At 36.6% G+C, this 16,809-nt stretch overlaps 2 protein-coding genes across 2 annotated transcripts in view; both read left to right on the top strand.

Moving 5' to 3' along the window:
- Nucleotides 1-5,608: 5,608 nt before the first annotated feature.
- Nucleotides 5,609-10,883, top strand: csdc2a (cold shock domain containing C2, RNA binding a). The gene is made up of 3 exons (XM_028476652.1): nt 5,609-5,948; nt 6,061-6,183; nt 9,160-10,883. The coding sequence occupies exons 1-3, from the start codon at nt 5,761-5,763 to the stop codon at nt 9,320-9,322; spliced, it is 474 nt and encodes a 157-aa protein (XP_028332453.1). The 5' UTR covers nt 5,609-5,760; the 3' UTR covers nt 9,323-10,883.
- Nucleotides 10,884-15,601: 4,718 nt separating this feature from the next.
- gucy2cb (guanylate cyclase 2Cb) overlaps nt 15,602-16,809 on the top strand; it is a 30,025-nt gene continuing 28,817 nt past the window's right edge. Inside the window, exon 1 of the mRNA XM_028476644.1 lies at nt 15,602-16,028. Coding sequence (XP_028332445.1) covers nt 15,812-16,028 — 217 coding nt within the window. The 5' untranslated portion in view covers nt 15,602-15,811. The remainder of the gene's footprint in view (nt 16,029-16,809) is intronic.

Genomic DNA, 16,809 nt, shown 5'->3' with positions numbered 1-16,809 from the left:
ATCAGATGAAGGCTTATATCACAACTAGACTGTGTGTAAAGCATTTCTTTCCATGAGCTTTGAGTGTTTGTTTTTCTGCTCCCAGGAATAATTTTCTGTGTTTCAGAGACGTCAATGGGCTGTAAAATGAAAATAAATCAGAGATGACATTAATATACAATGACTTCACTGCTGTTATTAAATGACTTATTGGAACATTTACTTGTTATTGATCCAAGGAATGGCAAAACAACGTTTAAAAAATCCGGTTTTAACATCTGATTAAAAGAAACAAATCTCATGCCTAAAATAGGTATTAAAAAATAGTATCATTGATGTATTAAAATAAATGCATCTGGTTTACTGCAATACATTTTCCAAGGATTGTGAAGGTAAGTGACTGTTAAAGAAATTTAGAAGTACTTTAATTAGTGGGAATTTTGTGTTCTGGAGTTGGCCTGTTGAGTGGATGGGAAAACCCTCATAAGACATTAAATATTTGTTACACCGTGAATTTGAATGTTAGTGCGTACCAACCACTGGAAAATTATAAAATGGTATTTTCTTACTAGTTCACAACTCACAAAAACAAAATAAATAACTCCAATAACACAAAAAAAGTTATAAATATACAAAATAAAAAAAAACAAATGACATGCAAAACACTATTGTTCGCTGCATTAATCTTCAGGTTGGTCATTAATCAAGGATAGGTTACTATTATCACAGCGAGGGCCACAAAAAATGTGATTGGTCACATTATCAACATATATGTCCATATTTAGAATAATAGACAAATCTGAGATTTAATACAGGAAACAGAAAATGATTTAGTCTATTTCTGTTGATTTGTGTGTTTTGGGAGTTGTTTTGCATAATTTTCTTCTATTTTGGTTGTTTTGTGTATTTTTCTGTTAATATTTTGTATGTTTTTTTTTGGAGTCATCGTGAATTTTTGTTGTCTATATATTTTAAAACAAATTGTAGTTTCGGTTTTTTTTGTACTTTTGTGTGTTACACTGCAATTTTTTATGCTTGTCGTGTATTTCACTCATCATTTTGAATATTGTCCTGTTATTTTGTACTCATTTTGTGTTTTTGTGTAATTTTGTGCGTTCGTTGGGGCCGCTATTTCCATAAAACATGGGCACTTTTATGTGGTCAATTAAAAAAATAAAATAAATTAATTAATTAAGAACTTAACATAATTTGAATCTGTTGCAGAAGTAGAAGTTAAACGTTTTTTTTGAAAAATGTAATTTGACAGTTTTATAAACATGCACAGTACTACTTGTTTTTTGATATTGGTACTTGAATTACGGTTAGTTACCATTTACTTGTTCTCGCAAGTAAAAATAAATTGTACTTCATACCATTTTTTTTTTTACTTGTAAAGAGGAAATTTGTAATTATTGATATTGCGATTTATCGTGATGTATCACGTATTGTGTGGTACCGGGATATATCATATTGTGACATGCAAATCGTGAACCGTATGTCATATACACACACACACACACACACCCACACACACACACCCACACACACACACCCACACACACACACACACACACACACACACACACACACACACACACAGTGTGAGAGGATCCTCTTGTACTCATGGAGCTGCTGCTATGAAGGCCTGAACAAAGAGCGTCTGTAAGCCCCGCCCCCTGACGGTCATCAGCTGTGTGCGCTCCATCAGCCACAGAGAGCATCGCACTTATTCACAGCCTTACGTAAGACAGAGGCTCACCATCAGCGGATCGCGTTGGGGACAGTCGATCACAGCATTCCCGGTGAGATCAATCGTCCAATCAATCAGATCAGATCATCTATAGTGTGTGTGTGTGTGTGTGTGTGTGTGTGTGTGTGTGTGTGTGTGTGTGTGTGTGTGTGCGCAGCTTCTTGTTTTCATACCTTCATGTGCTCAGTGTGTGTGTGTGTCTCATCATGTGTGTTGGACACTTGTACCCTCTCTGATCATGAAATCACAATGATTGATTCCATGATCAGATCACAGCATTCAGCTACAGAAGGAGGCCGGTGTGGGTGGGTGTGGGGGTGGGTGGGGGTATGGGGGGGTTTGCAGTGGGTTGGACGTGTCCCCCATGCTGATGGACCAGCACAGTCCCGCTGCTCCCATTGCTCCTTTGTCCCTCTGCTGAGCTCATTTCCTTCCTTCAAGTTGAACATGCTGACACCATCCTCCAGTGGTTCCCAAACAGGGGTACGCGTACCTCTAGGGGTACAGGAGCACATTGCATTGGATTTTATTAATCACGAAATGTTCTTAGTTCTTTTTTTAGGCTATTTTTTTGTGGACAAATTCACCACAAACTACTAAATATTATATTTTCCTGTAATTCACTGAAACAGAATTATTTCATGCTGTAGAGCAGTGGTTCCCAAACGGGGGTACGCGTACCCCTAGGGGTACAGGAGCATGTTGCAAGAGGTATTTGAAAAGATTGAACAATTAATTTGAAAATAATCAGGAAATGTTCCTCGTTCCTTTATTAGGTTATTTTTTTTCACAAACTAACTATTATTGGTCAATAAAATACTATTATTGTCTTGTAATTTATGGAAACAGGATTATTTTGTTCCACTTCTTCTGACAATGGGAGACAATAATTATCCTTATTTTATATAGCAGAAGTAATCACATAAAAGTTGCATTGGTAATTTCACTCATTGTTTTTAATTTGTAGATTAAGTCTTAGGGAACCAATGTTTGAGACACATTTAGGGATTAAGGAGAATGAAAAAGCCTGTAAAAATGATGACAGGGTACTTAAGAGGGGGTACACATGATTTGACAAAAATGCAAAGGGGGTACAGGGGACAAAGTAGAATGGAAATCACTGCATTATACTATACTTGTCCCATAGCTGACACCCCTTTAGCCCAATATGTGGGGCTGGTGGAACAGGAGCTGGTGAATAATTTAAACATCATATTCCTGCCAATCCCTGATGGCAGATCTGTGTGTTCTCCTTCAACTGGGACATCATTGATATCAGCCTCATGGTTAGTGCCAACAGCTGGGATGATGAAGGTTTTTTTTTTTTTTAATCTAAATGTTCAGTGAAGTCTCTGCATGACAATGAACAACCCTGAAAAACAGGAGGAGCCCCCAGGAGGAAAGTCAGGAATAAATAAGACGGCGTGAGCAAACATCTTTGAACATTAAGGTCTGTTCAGGATAAGCAGGTATGCAGATGGGTGGAAAAGTAAACAACAATCTCTGGAAATAGGAATACATATACCAACATTTCTCTAATCAATTTGTTTTTGCAGTGCTCTCAGTTCCTGTAGGATATTCATTTAAAACCTTGATTTTGTGAGTACTCATTTTTATTTAATATGGGGACATTTTTTTGAATAATTTAAGGAAAATGTAGGAAAACTGAGAGTTCTTTCAATAATTTCACATTAACTCATTCACTGCCAGCCATTTTCAGAGCAGCCAACCCCATATTGTCAGGCGTTTTTGGAGGATTTTCACTGATCTTTCAAAAAAATATTTTGTATATGACAATCTGAAATCTGAAACCAGATTCTGAAATTTTGTTTCTAGCTTGTTTTGTTCTTCCATAATCAGCAGTTGAACACAAATCGCCAGTTTGTGACAAAAAGCTGAGAAAAAAAAACCTTTTTCTGAAAAAAAACCCGTCAGTGCCTTTGAAGCATTTTTTTTTTTACTTTAGGGACACCTCAACATTGGGTTCCTTCCATAAAACTACAAAAACAACACTGAAACCAGACTTTTGATGGCAACATTATTATTATTTTACTATCTGGGTCAGAGTTGATTGGATTGCTTACTGTATTTTGGCCGTCCTCCGAGTCTTTCCCCCGTCGTTCTCCACACACGCAACTTCATCCTCCTCCCGGACACGCCGAGTGTCAGCGCTTTCCCCGTTTTTTGATTATTTTCTCTCACCATCGCGACACTCAATAGTCCACTTAGATCCACACATGCTCTGGTCCAGAGTGTGCTACTGGGAACTTCAGCATCAACTCTCGTAGCGCCATTTTCTGTCTTTTCCTCTCCCTCTGAGCTCTGCCCATCACGGGTGATCTCTCATCCACCTACATGGCACCAGTTGGTCACTACATCATGGTACAAATACAAATACATGAGTTTTGGGTGACAGCATGATTAAAAACTAATTTGAGCTTTTTTGTTCCATCCATCAATTTAGTCAAAGTCAAAATCTCTATGTTTGGTGTATGTTTGTAAACTTTTAGGGAGACAGGCTTTCTCTCAGCTGCTGTTCTTAAATTATGTTAGAGTTAATAAGCTGTTTCCGTTGCCGTGTTGTCCTCAGAAAGCCTCTCAGCCCTCTGGTCCACTTGAAACTACAGCCTACACCCCTTCACTCATGGCTATATTTAGACTGACAGTCGACAGCTCACAGAGTGATATGGGATGGAGCCTGTGGGAGTTTCTCCGACACACATTAGTCTCATCAGTCTTTAGATATTCATACTGAGAGGCTGACGTGCTATATTTGTGCTTGTAACAAAAACACAGCATTGTGGACGTTAGATAGATAGGTAGATAAATAGATTGATAGATAGATAGATCACGAGCCCACATCTTTTGTGTATGTAGTGATTTAGTGAACCATCTACAGTACACTGACTCAAAAATGAAAGCCTCGAAGCTCTTCACTGTGATGTATTGAAACAGTTAACCTTTGTTCAAAAGAGTATAAACCTTTTAATATCAAAACGTTAAATACTTTGATATACTTCAGGGTTTAAGCTATAGGTGTGACAGCCAAGCACTAATGCTGCTGTTTAAACATTGACCAATCACATGACTGATATCAGGTGTGTGGCAGTGAGCTATTCAGATCATTCATGGTGAATTAAACTACAGAGTGTTTTTACTTGAGAGTGCAACATTTTCAAAATTACGAGGAAGGCAGAGTTGGCTATGTTAGCTAGGGTGACCATATTTTGATTTCTAAAAAAGGGGACACTTGAAATACTCAAAGTACTCAATGTTTCCTTGAATCTACCTTGTAACGGCAAAATACAATATAATAGATTTATCAGTTGCTATTGTCCATAAGGTTTAAACAACAATTTCTCTCTTTATAACAAAGACATGAAAAGCAGCCACTGTAATGACATGATAATGTAAAGAGATTCTTCTTAGCTTTCAGAAACTGCTGGAATTTCTCCAGCTGAGCAAATATTAGTGGCGATACGGTCTTTTAAATGAATGTGTTCAGGAAACCCGTCATTTTGATGAGTTTGTAAAAATCCGGTCCGGACAAGATGTGAAAAGAGGAAATGTCCGGGTAAATCCGGACATATAGTCACCCTATGTTAGCTTTTTTTTGTTTCTTATGTTGCACAGATTACAAACATGGGTTGGACTAAATGGAAAAGTACTGCACTGTACTGGTTTAAATCCTATTTGGAGGAGCGAAGTTATTGTCCTGTGGAGTTCCTCAGGGCTCTGTTCTTGGACCCCTTCAATTCAGCCTTTAACTACAGAGCTGTAAGGTTGATTATGGTCACATAGATGACATAAATCAGTCACAAAAAACAGCTTTACTCTGTTAGTTTCTGATGAACTCTCCTTTCTTGCCCTTGTCGCTCTCCTCCACCAGTCCTGCCTGAGTTGCTCCTTGAATTTCTCCTGCTCTCACAAACACTCCCACCATGCAGGAGGTGTAACCCTCCACCCTTTGTGTTCGAGTGCCATTGGAGCGATCCAAAAAGAGGGCAATCTAAAAGGTGTTACCTGTGAAGATGTCAGAAGCAGACTCCTCCTCAGCAGCAGAAGCCTCGCTGCCTCTGGCCTCCCCTCGCACCCCCCTGCAGCTCTCCTTCCCTTTCCTGAGGGAAGGCAGTCGGGTTTGGGCGAGGGAAAGGAAACCTCCACAGCCCGGAGAGCCGCCCAGTCCACTGCCTACAAAACGCACCCGCACATACTCAGCGTGAGTCCTTCGCTTTTTTATAATAAGACTATTTCTTTGTAAAGAATCCAAATTGTAAAGTAATTTAGATTTAAACCTTTCTGCGTCTGTTTCTGATTGTCTTTCTATGCAGGACACTACGAGCCAAATCAAGTCCTGTATATAAAGGGGTGTGTAAAAACTTCTCCAGGTCTCAGGGTCATGGGTTCATACGTCCGTCTCATGGAGGAGAGGACATCTTCGTTCACATCTCTGAGTGAGTAAACACTGTTATTACCTCCACCAAGGAGGTAATAATTTCACACTCATTTATTTGTTTGTTTGTCTGTTAGCAGGATTACGTCAAAAGTACTCGTTGAATTTTGACAAAATCTTATCTAAAGATAGACCTTACGCTATTGGAAGATTCCTTTACATTTTGGACAGGATCTGGATCAATATACTGATTCTGGATTAGTTACAAAAACTCATATTTCAGTTCGTAATTGATCGATCTTGATCAAATTTGACTCTGTTGTGTCTGGTTGGTTCCTGAGTTACTCCAATAAGTTTCATCCGGATGTGATCCACATTGCACATTGAATTGCAATTTTTTTTTTTTAAATGGGGTGCATATACATTTGGACCTACTGTATTGTTATTAATGGTGAAAACTATTTCTTCCAAGACATTAAATTGTGAATTATCAAAAGTGCCAATATCTGGCAAAGAGGATACTTGGCTTTTGGTGGAGATTTGTGCTCTCTAAATGTTCTTGTTAGTCATGTTTTTTTCAAATTGTAAATTAGGACATTTTGGATAAAAAAGGATACAGACCCTTTCCAAAGAATTAGAATATCATGGGAAAGTTGTTTAATTTTCATAATTCCTTTCAAAAAGTTAAACTTTCATAGATTATAGATTCAGGGCCCACAACTTAAACGATTTCAAGTACTTATTTGTTTATTTTTTACATAATTTGGGTTTCCAGCTCATAAAATCCACAAAAACAGGATTTAAAAAAAATTGAATTCTGTGAAGAAATCACCATTTACTTTTCAGTTTTTTCAGAAAAAAAGGGGGAGAAGAAGGACTGAACCATTGGCCAGTGGTCCAAAGTCCTCTTTTCAGATGAAAGTAAAGTGTGCCTTTCATTCTGGAATCAAGGGCCAAGTGTTTGGAGGAAGACGTGTGAGGAACAGAACCCAAGCTGCTTGAGGTCCAGTGTGAAATATCCACAGTCAGTCATGATTTGGGGTGCAATGTTCTGTTCTGTTCCTCACCCGTCTTCCTCCAAACCCTTGGATCTTAGAATTATGGAAATTAAACAACTTTTCCATGATATTCTAGTTTTTTGGAAAGGGTGTGTACATCCTAAGAAAGGGAACTTAAGTTATATCTTAAGTGTTTTAGTTGAGGTCCAATTTGGACATCAATGGGGTGGGACAAGAGAAAAATGCAATTTTAGGGCGTACTCTAGACACGTTTGGTATTTAAAAACATATTTCCAATCAATATTTTCTCCAAGTTTATTTAGATTTGGTGTCAGGACAAGTGCAAGTTACTCATCAACTAATTGCGTTAACAATTTGTAAATGGATTTTATAAAATTTAATGGCTGGGATGTAAAATTTCCTCTATCGGGGATGACCTATGTAGAATAAAACTTTCATGACAATGTTTTCAGTTGTTAAAAACAAAAAAAACACTAATTATTTGATATTTGTTTCCAAAACCAAAATGAAAAAAACGGAAAACACCTTGTTTTTCAAATTCAAGCTCTTTTGCTTCGGTACGGAAAACGAAAAACGGAAAACGAACACCGGTATTTGTTTTCTCCATTACAGATTTGCCAAAGTACGTGACCCGGAAGTGAAGCGTTACACATTCCGAGATATCTTTAGCTTTGTAACACTTAAGAGTCTCTAAATCCTCCGAAATGTCCGTGAGGAGGTTTTGTGCTCAACACCGGCAAAAGCGAAAAGGAAATGTTTCGGATGCACAGTTGGAAGCAGGAATCTTGTCATGCCGAATTACCGTTAGCATAGCCGTTAGCGTCGGATGAGAGCACACTTCCGGGTCATGTACTTTGGCCAATCGGTAATGAAGAAAACGAATAAAGGTGTTCGTTTTCCGTTTTTCGGTTTCTGTACCGAAGCAAAAGAGCTTGAATTTGAAAAAACAAGGCATATTCCTTTTTTTTCATTTTGGTTTTGGAAACAAATATGAAATAATGGGTGTTTTTTTTTTTTTTTTTTTTTGTTTTTCATGTTTTTGTTACATAATGAAAAACGAATGATACACGTATTAACTTTCTCTCACTTCTCACCTGTTCTGTCCACTCCACCTTAGGTCAGGTGTAGGTGTAGTTCTACAATTAGACACATAGAGACCCAACATACCTGTAAGTGTTGGGTCTAAGCTCCTGCTTCTACTACTCCGATTGAAAATGTATCACACCTGTGTGTTTGGACACTCAGACAATGCATTGGAGGAGCTCAGGGACATTGTTGGTGAGTCTCTTCAGATTTATTGAATTATTATGGTTTATTTTAAAGTTAAGCTCCTATTCTAAAAGTACAGTGCACAGGTTTGTATGTCATTTCACCCAAATTTAAGTCAACTACAGCCAAAGTGTTTGGCCTTACCAATTTGTTTGCCGAGAGACATCTTAGTCAAAATACATTAAGTTACTATTTGATCCAATTGGTAAACAGTTTATTGTGATTTCATAGTGTAACTTAGGTTAAAACAATGAAGAATAAAATCACTAACATTTTAAGAGTAATATAGATTGGTTTAAGAGTTTCAGATAAATAAGTTTACATAAATACTAAAATGAATAAATAAGTTTATGGGTAAAATACATTGTTAAAAGGTTAGACTTTGATTAAAACGGTTTTGATACGTACACCAAAGCACATGATTTAATTTTACAAATAGAAATAGTCAAACATTGGAAGTCGATTTTAAAAATAATAAATAGCAGAAAATGTGTAAATAAATCATTCAAAACAGGAAAAGCTCAGGTGGTTAATTCGTCTGGAAACATTTGAATATTCCTTTCTCTCCTTTTCACCCTTTTCTTTAAGGTTTTCAACCTGCAACAAAACTGAATAAACTTTTAAAAGCTGACTTGACTTTGCGTCTTACTTGTGTCCGTCCATGTCATTTCAAGCTGGACAAGCATTTGTAAAAAAATAAGCTTGACTCTCATTGGTTATGTCTTTGTTGTTTCTGTTTGCCTGGGCAGCATTGAAGGGGAGTACGTGCCTATGGAAGGAGACGAGGTCACCTACAAGGTGTGTCCCATTCCTCCCAAGAACCAGAAGATCCAGGCTTTTGAGGTGGTGATCACCCACCTGAATCCAGGCACCAAGCACGAAACCTGGTCAGGTCAGATCATCAGCTCCTAAAGGATTGTGGACCAGGGGCTGAACTTAAAAGGCACTTGGATTTAATTTATTTTAGGTTCTATAAATTCGAGGGTTTTTAGAGAACTGAGCTTTATGGTTCTATGTCAGGAGTGGCTCTAAATTAGTTTTGGAAATTGAGCTTTGAATGTATCAGTGAATGTTTTCTTAAGCGGGATTCAGTTTTTACACATGGTACGAATGTTTTAGTCAAGGGTGTGAAAGGGTTTGGAAAGTCAGGGTTTAAGGGGCACGAGGAGAAAAGGGGGTTAGCTTGATAAAATAGGACAAGGAAGCTACAGCTGGAGCAAATTCAACACAAGTCAGCCATAAAAACTCTCTACTGATGCACTGTGAGATCATTTGCAATTTGGGTGATTAGACCAAAGGTAGTTTCAACTTTTCAAATATACTTCTTAAAGGCTGACAATGTTTTACTCACAATGCAGCTGCTTTCTTTTTTTTTTTTTTAATAGCAATTAAAGAGAGTTTCCCCCCAAAAGAACAAGCATTGCTGTTTACCATGTCTGTCATTTACAGGATGCTACACATCAAGTAAATAGCATCAACACAAATTATATGCACAGTTTCAGCTTAACCTATTTGTGTGAAAAAATTGTCTTAGTTTTGTAGCTAAAGTAATTTTTTTTTTTTTCCAAAATCCACAATTCTTATGAAGGTCTATGGTTTAGTTGTGGTAAAGAAGACATTAGAGGAGTGTTTGCCACTGGATAACCAGGCCTGAGGGTTTGGGTGGAAATGACACAGGGTAGAAGATTTAGTGAAAATATAAGAAGAAGCAGATTTATTTGATGTGTACAGCACATGGAAGTAAGTTTATGTCAATGAGAAAAAGAAGTGGTTTGACTTTATGGGTATAAATCAGACAAGGAGATGTTGAATTTCACCTTTTAACAAGAATAGAATAATCGAACATTCTAAATAAGATATGGTAGATACTCACATTGAAAGTTAAGGGAGAGCAAAGAAAATGGGGGTGAGAATTACCCTCTAAATATCATCACATAATCTTATGGTCAAAGATCAGCTGGAATATTTTCCTAATGGTGACAAAAAACATGTGGCCAGCCCTCAGGAGGTCCCAATCCGGTGTCATGTACTGAGTTCGCATCGTACTGAGATTGTATACGCGCATATATGCAGATCCGCGCACAACCGGAAAATGAATTTTTGCTAAAAAATAATGATTTATACTTGTTTTCAAAGTGAATGGACACGTGTTTTATTTGTTTATTGTGTTGGGTTAGGGGTTTGGCTTGGGTTATAATCTCACTTTGGAGTTGAACTCAGACCGTGGCGTCTGAGTTGACCTCGTACTGAAATCGATTATGAGCATGCCCACTACCGGAAAATGAATTTTTGCTACTTCCGCCGTGCTGAGATTGAAAATTCAATTTCAAAGCTAATGTTATTTGACGTGGGCTGAATGGCTCCTTTTCTTGGGGAAAAATAGGAATAGTTTATTCTCCTAAAAGACATGATTATGATAAAATTCAATACAAAAAGGAATAGTTTATTTTCCAAAAAAAAAACAAATAATAAGCGGTGGTATTCATAGAAATCTGATCATGTCAATCATATTTTTTTGATCATTGATTGATTTTTTTTTTTTTTTTTTTTTTTTTTTTTTACTTCTGTTTATTTATTTATTATTTTATCGATGGTCGACTGATGTGATGTTTTAAGCATTTTTTAAAATCAGTACAGCAATCTCTGTAAGTGGCTAACCCAGCACGGGTACATCTCAGTACGTAGCGGTCACGTGCTGAGATTGAAAGAGAATCTCAGTACGGAGGTAAACTCAGACCGTGACACCGGCCTTTGAGATGAAATAAGAAATTGTCTTTATTTGATCACTAGGCCGCACACTGTACGAGTAGCTGGCACAACTACTGTAGTTCTTTTATACTGTAACAAATACATTTCATATTTGACCACAGGGAGTGCACTGTTACACGGAGAGAAGGGGTACACACAATGTTTTTGTTGTAAATAAAATTCTGTTGTTAGTGTTTCTTGTCTGGTTAAATAAACTGAGGCATACTGTTGTTGAAGTTGAAGTTATTTTTTATTAAAATTGTAGTTTTTTTAAAAACGTGTTGCTAAAGGATCGTTCAATAAACGTCAATATCTTGATTACATATTGATACTTCTTTGCACTAAAACATAAATTTAGATTTAGGGTTCTTTTTTATTAATAGATAATTATTTTAGTGGTACAACCCACTATTATAGAATCAAATTGCACTATTTTTGGCCCCTGAGGTAAAATAAGTTTGACACCCCTGAGCTAAGGGCTAAGCTGCTAGCTATAAGCTAACAGGCCATTTAGCACTAGCTTAGACTAATAGCCAAATTTAGCACTAGCTATAAGTTAATTGGCTAGTTTAGCACTAGCTTTAAGCTATTTGGCCAATTTAGCACAAGCTAGCTGTAAGCTAATTGGCCAATTTAGCACGAGCTAGCTGTAAGCTAATTTTGCTAATTTAGCTCTAGCTAGCTATAAGCTAATATGCCAATTTAGCTCTGGCTAGCTATAAGTTAAAAGGCCAATTTAGCACTAGCTAACTATAAGATAATTGGTCAATTTAGCACTAGCTAGCTCTAAGCTAATTTGTTAATTTAGCACTAGCTAGCTATAAGCTAAAAGGCCAATTTAGCTCTAGCTAGCTATAAGCTAAAAGGCCAGTTTAGCACTAGCTAGCTATAAGCCAATTGGCTAATTTAGCACTAGCTACAAGCTAAAAGGCCAGTTTAGCACTAGCTAGCTATAAGTTAATTGGCTAATTTAGCACTAGCTATAAGCTAATACGCCAATTTAGCACTAGCTTTAGGCTAATAGGCCAATTTAGTACTAGCTGTAAGCTAATTAGCCAAATTAGTACTAGCCATAAGCCAATAGACAAATTTAGCACACATACACAGTAGTTTTAAACTTTTTAATCCATAAGAAGTGAAAAGATTTCATTATAATCTCATTCATTCAGTGTCACGTAAGCTCAAACAATGAATTTCAAAAGTTTGAATTAATTTGGTGAGATTTGTAAGCTGCAGTTGAATGAAAAGCGATATGCTAACATTGGTTGAAGTAAAAAAAATAAATATGTGTGTTTATGCATCACAATAAATCAAATAGAAAATGGTAAAGTTATGGGACAAAAATAAATGAAAATAAATAAATAAAACCACATGAGGATGAACTCGTATTGCATTTAGGACTCATTGGTTTTACACATTCGTACTGTGAAATAAACTTAAATGATCAACCTAGCAACAGAATCTTCCATGTGTAGCCTTCTGTATCTACAAAGAAACCTAGTTATTCATTGACTATTTATTATCTGTCATTTTAAAGCTGCATTTTAGGTGCTTCTACAAATGTAAACTTCTCACTCTGATGACCCTACCCTGGTAAAACACACGTTACTGTCAAAAACAACATGAAAAACTTTTCCAAACACATTTTTCTAATATCTACAAAGACCTTGTCTAATGAAGATGTGAACATCTAAATAATAAGCTGTATAGTTGTTTTGTATATTGTCTGTACTCTTCATTGTAGATATTGTTATGGTTTCAAAACACAAAGAAAAAACAAACCATCACAGAAGCTTGTCAGGTCTTCTGTGAGGTGTTGATTTCTCTTAACAAGTTTAATGTCTCATCCTGGTAACACTTTACGTGTGCGTTTGTTATATATTGTTTTCACAAGCTATTTTCTATAAGTAACATCACTGTGACACACCATGTTTGAATAAAACCTATTATTGTCTTCACGGATGTCTATGGGTTATGTGTTTAAAATGTATAGGGTTGAAATCACTGTTGATACTTTGAAATAACTGATATCACATAAATATATAGTCATTTTCAGCCTGTAAGCTGTTTTTTGTCTCTTATAACTTAAGAAATATAAATGTAGATAACTTCACTTTTAACAACTTCACCATTTGGCGCAATTCCTACAGGGACAACATAAAATATGATACGTTATCTAAAGGCCTGTGTACTCAACTGATAAGACTGCACTGCACTGCCACTAGATATCAGTAATGGGTTGCATTCAACAATGAGTTAAGAATAAGGCTCAACTTGAATGCTAGATTTTTAAAATGTGGTTTTTATAAAGAGAAAAAAAAAGTTTCGAAAAATAATTGGAGAATAAACCAATATTTAACACACATACTGTATATCTGTTGCTGTGTTCAGACAAGATTTGTGTTGGTGTTGTTGAACCTTACACTGGGAGTAATGAATAGTCTGATGTTAACTATTAGTGCAGGGTTGGCAACTGGTGGCTTGGGGGCCACATGCAGCCCTGGGTCGAATTTTGTGCGGCCCCCATGTTAAATGCAAAAATGACAAACTCCAAAAATATTTAAAAAATATACACAAAATTACTCCTAAAACGCAATGTTCTTGCAAAACACACAACACAGGAATAAACAAAATGAAAGAAATACAAAATGACTCAACACAAAAATGATGACAAAAACACACTAAATTATTCCATTTCCCCCTTACACAAAAGAACACAAAATGAGAGAAATATATACAAAATCACAACCAAAATTCATCCAATGGCTGAAAAATTTACAAAACGAGAATACAAATATGCAAATCGCAAAAAAAAATCACAAAATGAATCCAGAAACACAAAGTGCACACAAACTAAGAAATTTATATATAAAATAAAATAAAAACATAAAAATACACTAAATGACTCCAAAAAACACCAAACAACTACAAACACACACAAAATGAGATAATTTTCCAAAATGACAACAAAGACTACACAAAACCCTTTTATCTTTCCTTTGTTAATGCTCAAATTGTTCATTATTTTAAATCCTAACATGATTGTTGTTAATGTGGCCGTTGAATGAGATAATCACATTTCGTGGCCCCCGCTGAGGTAAAAGTTGCCTGTCTCTGTGTTAGATGATGAGATACTGTTTGCTGCAAAATGTTTTCCATTTTTCATCACCACATACTGTACATCCAATACTTATGACAGAAACCTAATTTCCCTATTTCTATTATGAAATACAGCTTTGATCCAATCCGTTTTCTGAGAGAATAGTTTATAAAACATGGATGGTGTATTCAAAGCAAATTGTGAGCAGACTAAACAAACAAAGATGACAATCTCCAAATCAATTCGAGGAACAATGGCCTACAAAACAGCCCAAGGTAAACACAGGTACAGCCGGGTGATAAATGAAAGGACTTTGGTCTGATTCATGCACTCAATGTTTGATGAGTTGAGATGTAATGCTTTTAAAAAAAATTATCATATCCTTTAAACCTGACAATCAACACAACCTACAGGTTTCAAACTAGTATTAATGTCCCAACAAGGCCTTTGAAAAAGTAGTTGAAAGATCTATTGAAGACAAACCCAAACTATTATATTGTAAATGGATGTTATGTTTCTTCTCTGTACTTTTTCCATCAAGTTTTCATTTATTCAGACAACTGTTCCTCAGGAATTTTGATGGAATTATTATGCAAAGTCAAGGAAACATCAAAGGAATCATCAAACCGACCAGCAGAAGCCTCTGACGAAGACTGACAGTTGACAGTAGAAACATGTCAGGAGATCAAAGTGGATTTCCTGAGGAACGAACAGTTGTCTGAATTTTGCTGGAATTATTATGCAAAGTCAAGAAAACATTAAAACGACCATCAGACGCCTCTGATGAAGACTGACAGTTGACAGTCGAAACATGTCAGGAGATCAAAGTGGATTTCCTGAGGATCAGTTGTCTGAATAAATGACACCTTTACATATTCTCTATGTACTTTGTTTATGTACTCTATGTACATTATGGATGTATTTCCAAATAACCAAAAATCAATATTGATGCCATCTCAAAACATTGATTTCCACTCGACGCAGATTGCATCCTCATTAAATAATTACATGGTAATGTTTTTGTCATTTGAAGGAGCACATTTCTTATTAAAAGCAAAAAAAAAAAAAAACCTCTTCATGTTTCATGGCTGTGTTTTAGTTTTCTAATTAAACACACCAAATATTAGTGAGGTTTTACAACTCAGACTGCAAACACCCTAATACTTTCTATTTTACAGACTCTGCTGTTACTTAGTCTTTTATCTTCTGTGTTCTCAACAAACTCGCCGCCATCTAAAGCCTCTGCACCACGTGTTTGTCTGCTTCTAACCTGTAACTCATGCTGACCTTGGTGCTACACAGTGATGTTTATATGGCCTGCCTCTGTCACTAAAGGTTGTATATTAACAAGTAGAAGTGGAAAGAAAAGAGGCGCAGCAGGAAAGAGGAAGTGTAATCCTCAGAAGTCGCCGGCTGGAAGGATAACTAACTCGGTGTTGGATTTTTCTGCTAAATTTTTGGGAAAGTCGAGAGTTTTTGTCATTGTTTTAGATACATCGGAACGATTGGATCAATTGAAAGAAGAGGAGCGATGAATTCTTGAAACCATTCAGATGTCTGTGCTCAGAATGGGTGGAGGTGGAGGTGTTTGGTTGGTGTGTTGGTGCGTGATTATGGGGATCCTTGGAGCTCCGTGCTGGGACATCAGAAAGGGTGTGGAAGAGATTACGATCAATGTGATCCTGCTGGAGGATGACGAGTATCCCTGGAGTCTCAAATATGTTGAAGGAGAGATACTGAAAGCTGTAGAGGATGTTAACAAAGAACAAGGTATGAAATCAGGAACACAAAAACTACATTCATTATCACAGCGTGTGTTTTTACAATCCACTAACCAAGAAAAACCCAATAATATTATTATTATTTTAAAAAAACAAACAAACCTTATTTTAGTTGTTTTTGTATTTATTTTATTGAAAAATGGTAAAGGTGGAGCATATCAATCAGGGTTGGGGGTCAATTATATTTTTCAATTAGAATTACGTCTTCAATTATCCATGTTCAATTACTGCTCAATTTTTCCAATTACAATTACGTTCTCAATTACTAAAGTTCAATTATAATTAATCACAATTACTGAGTCTGAAATAAATAACCTAATTAAATTTAACCTTCCTCTTGTGTTAGCTTTCTGTTAGCATCTCTGGCTGATTGTCTCTGGTCTTTGGAGAGAGCAGACGTGTTTTCATTTGCTCCGATAACACGACCTTGGCTACAGCTGGCTACAGCTGAACAGCCTGAAAAATTGGGCCCAAGACTGAAGAAAAATGGTGAAAAAACCGCAGGGAGGCCCTTCAGAACCCAATTCGGGTTTGGAAGAGGTCAAGGAGATGATACGCGAGGGTCTACGAAACCTATCTGCCGAGATAAAGTCGTTGGAAAAGACGCTGGAAAACTCACTGGAAAACCTACAAAGTGAAGCAAAGGTACTGAAAGAAAAGAATGAAAGAAATGCTGAAGAAATAAAATTGTTGAACGCCAGGGTTGAACAGCTGGAACAAAAGGAAAGAGAGAAAGATGTCATCATCACAGGCCTAAAGATACAACCCAG

Source organism: Gouania willdenowi, chromosome 19 (genome assembly GCF_900634775.1).
Source record: "Gouania willdenowi chromosome 19, fGouWil2.1, whole genome shotgun sequence".
NCBI classification, from domain to species: domain Eukaryota; kingdom Metazoa; phylum Chordata; class Actinopteri; order Blenniiformes; family Gobiesocidae; genus Gouania; species Gouania willdenowi.
The sequence above is the reverse complement of the archived record's forward strand: the minus strand, read 5'-3'. Positions and strand labels throughout refer to the sequence as shown.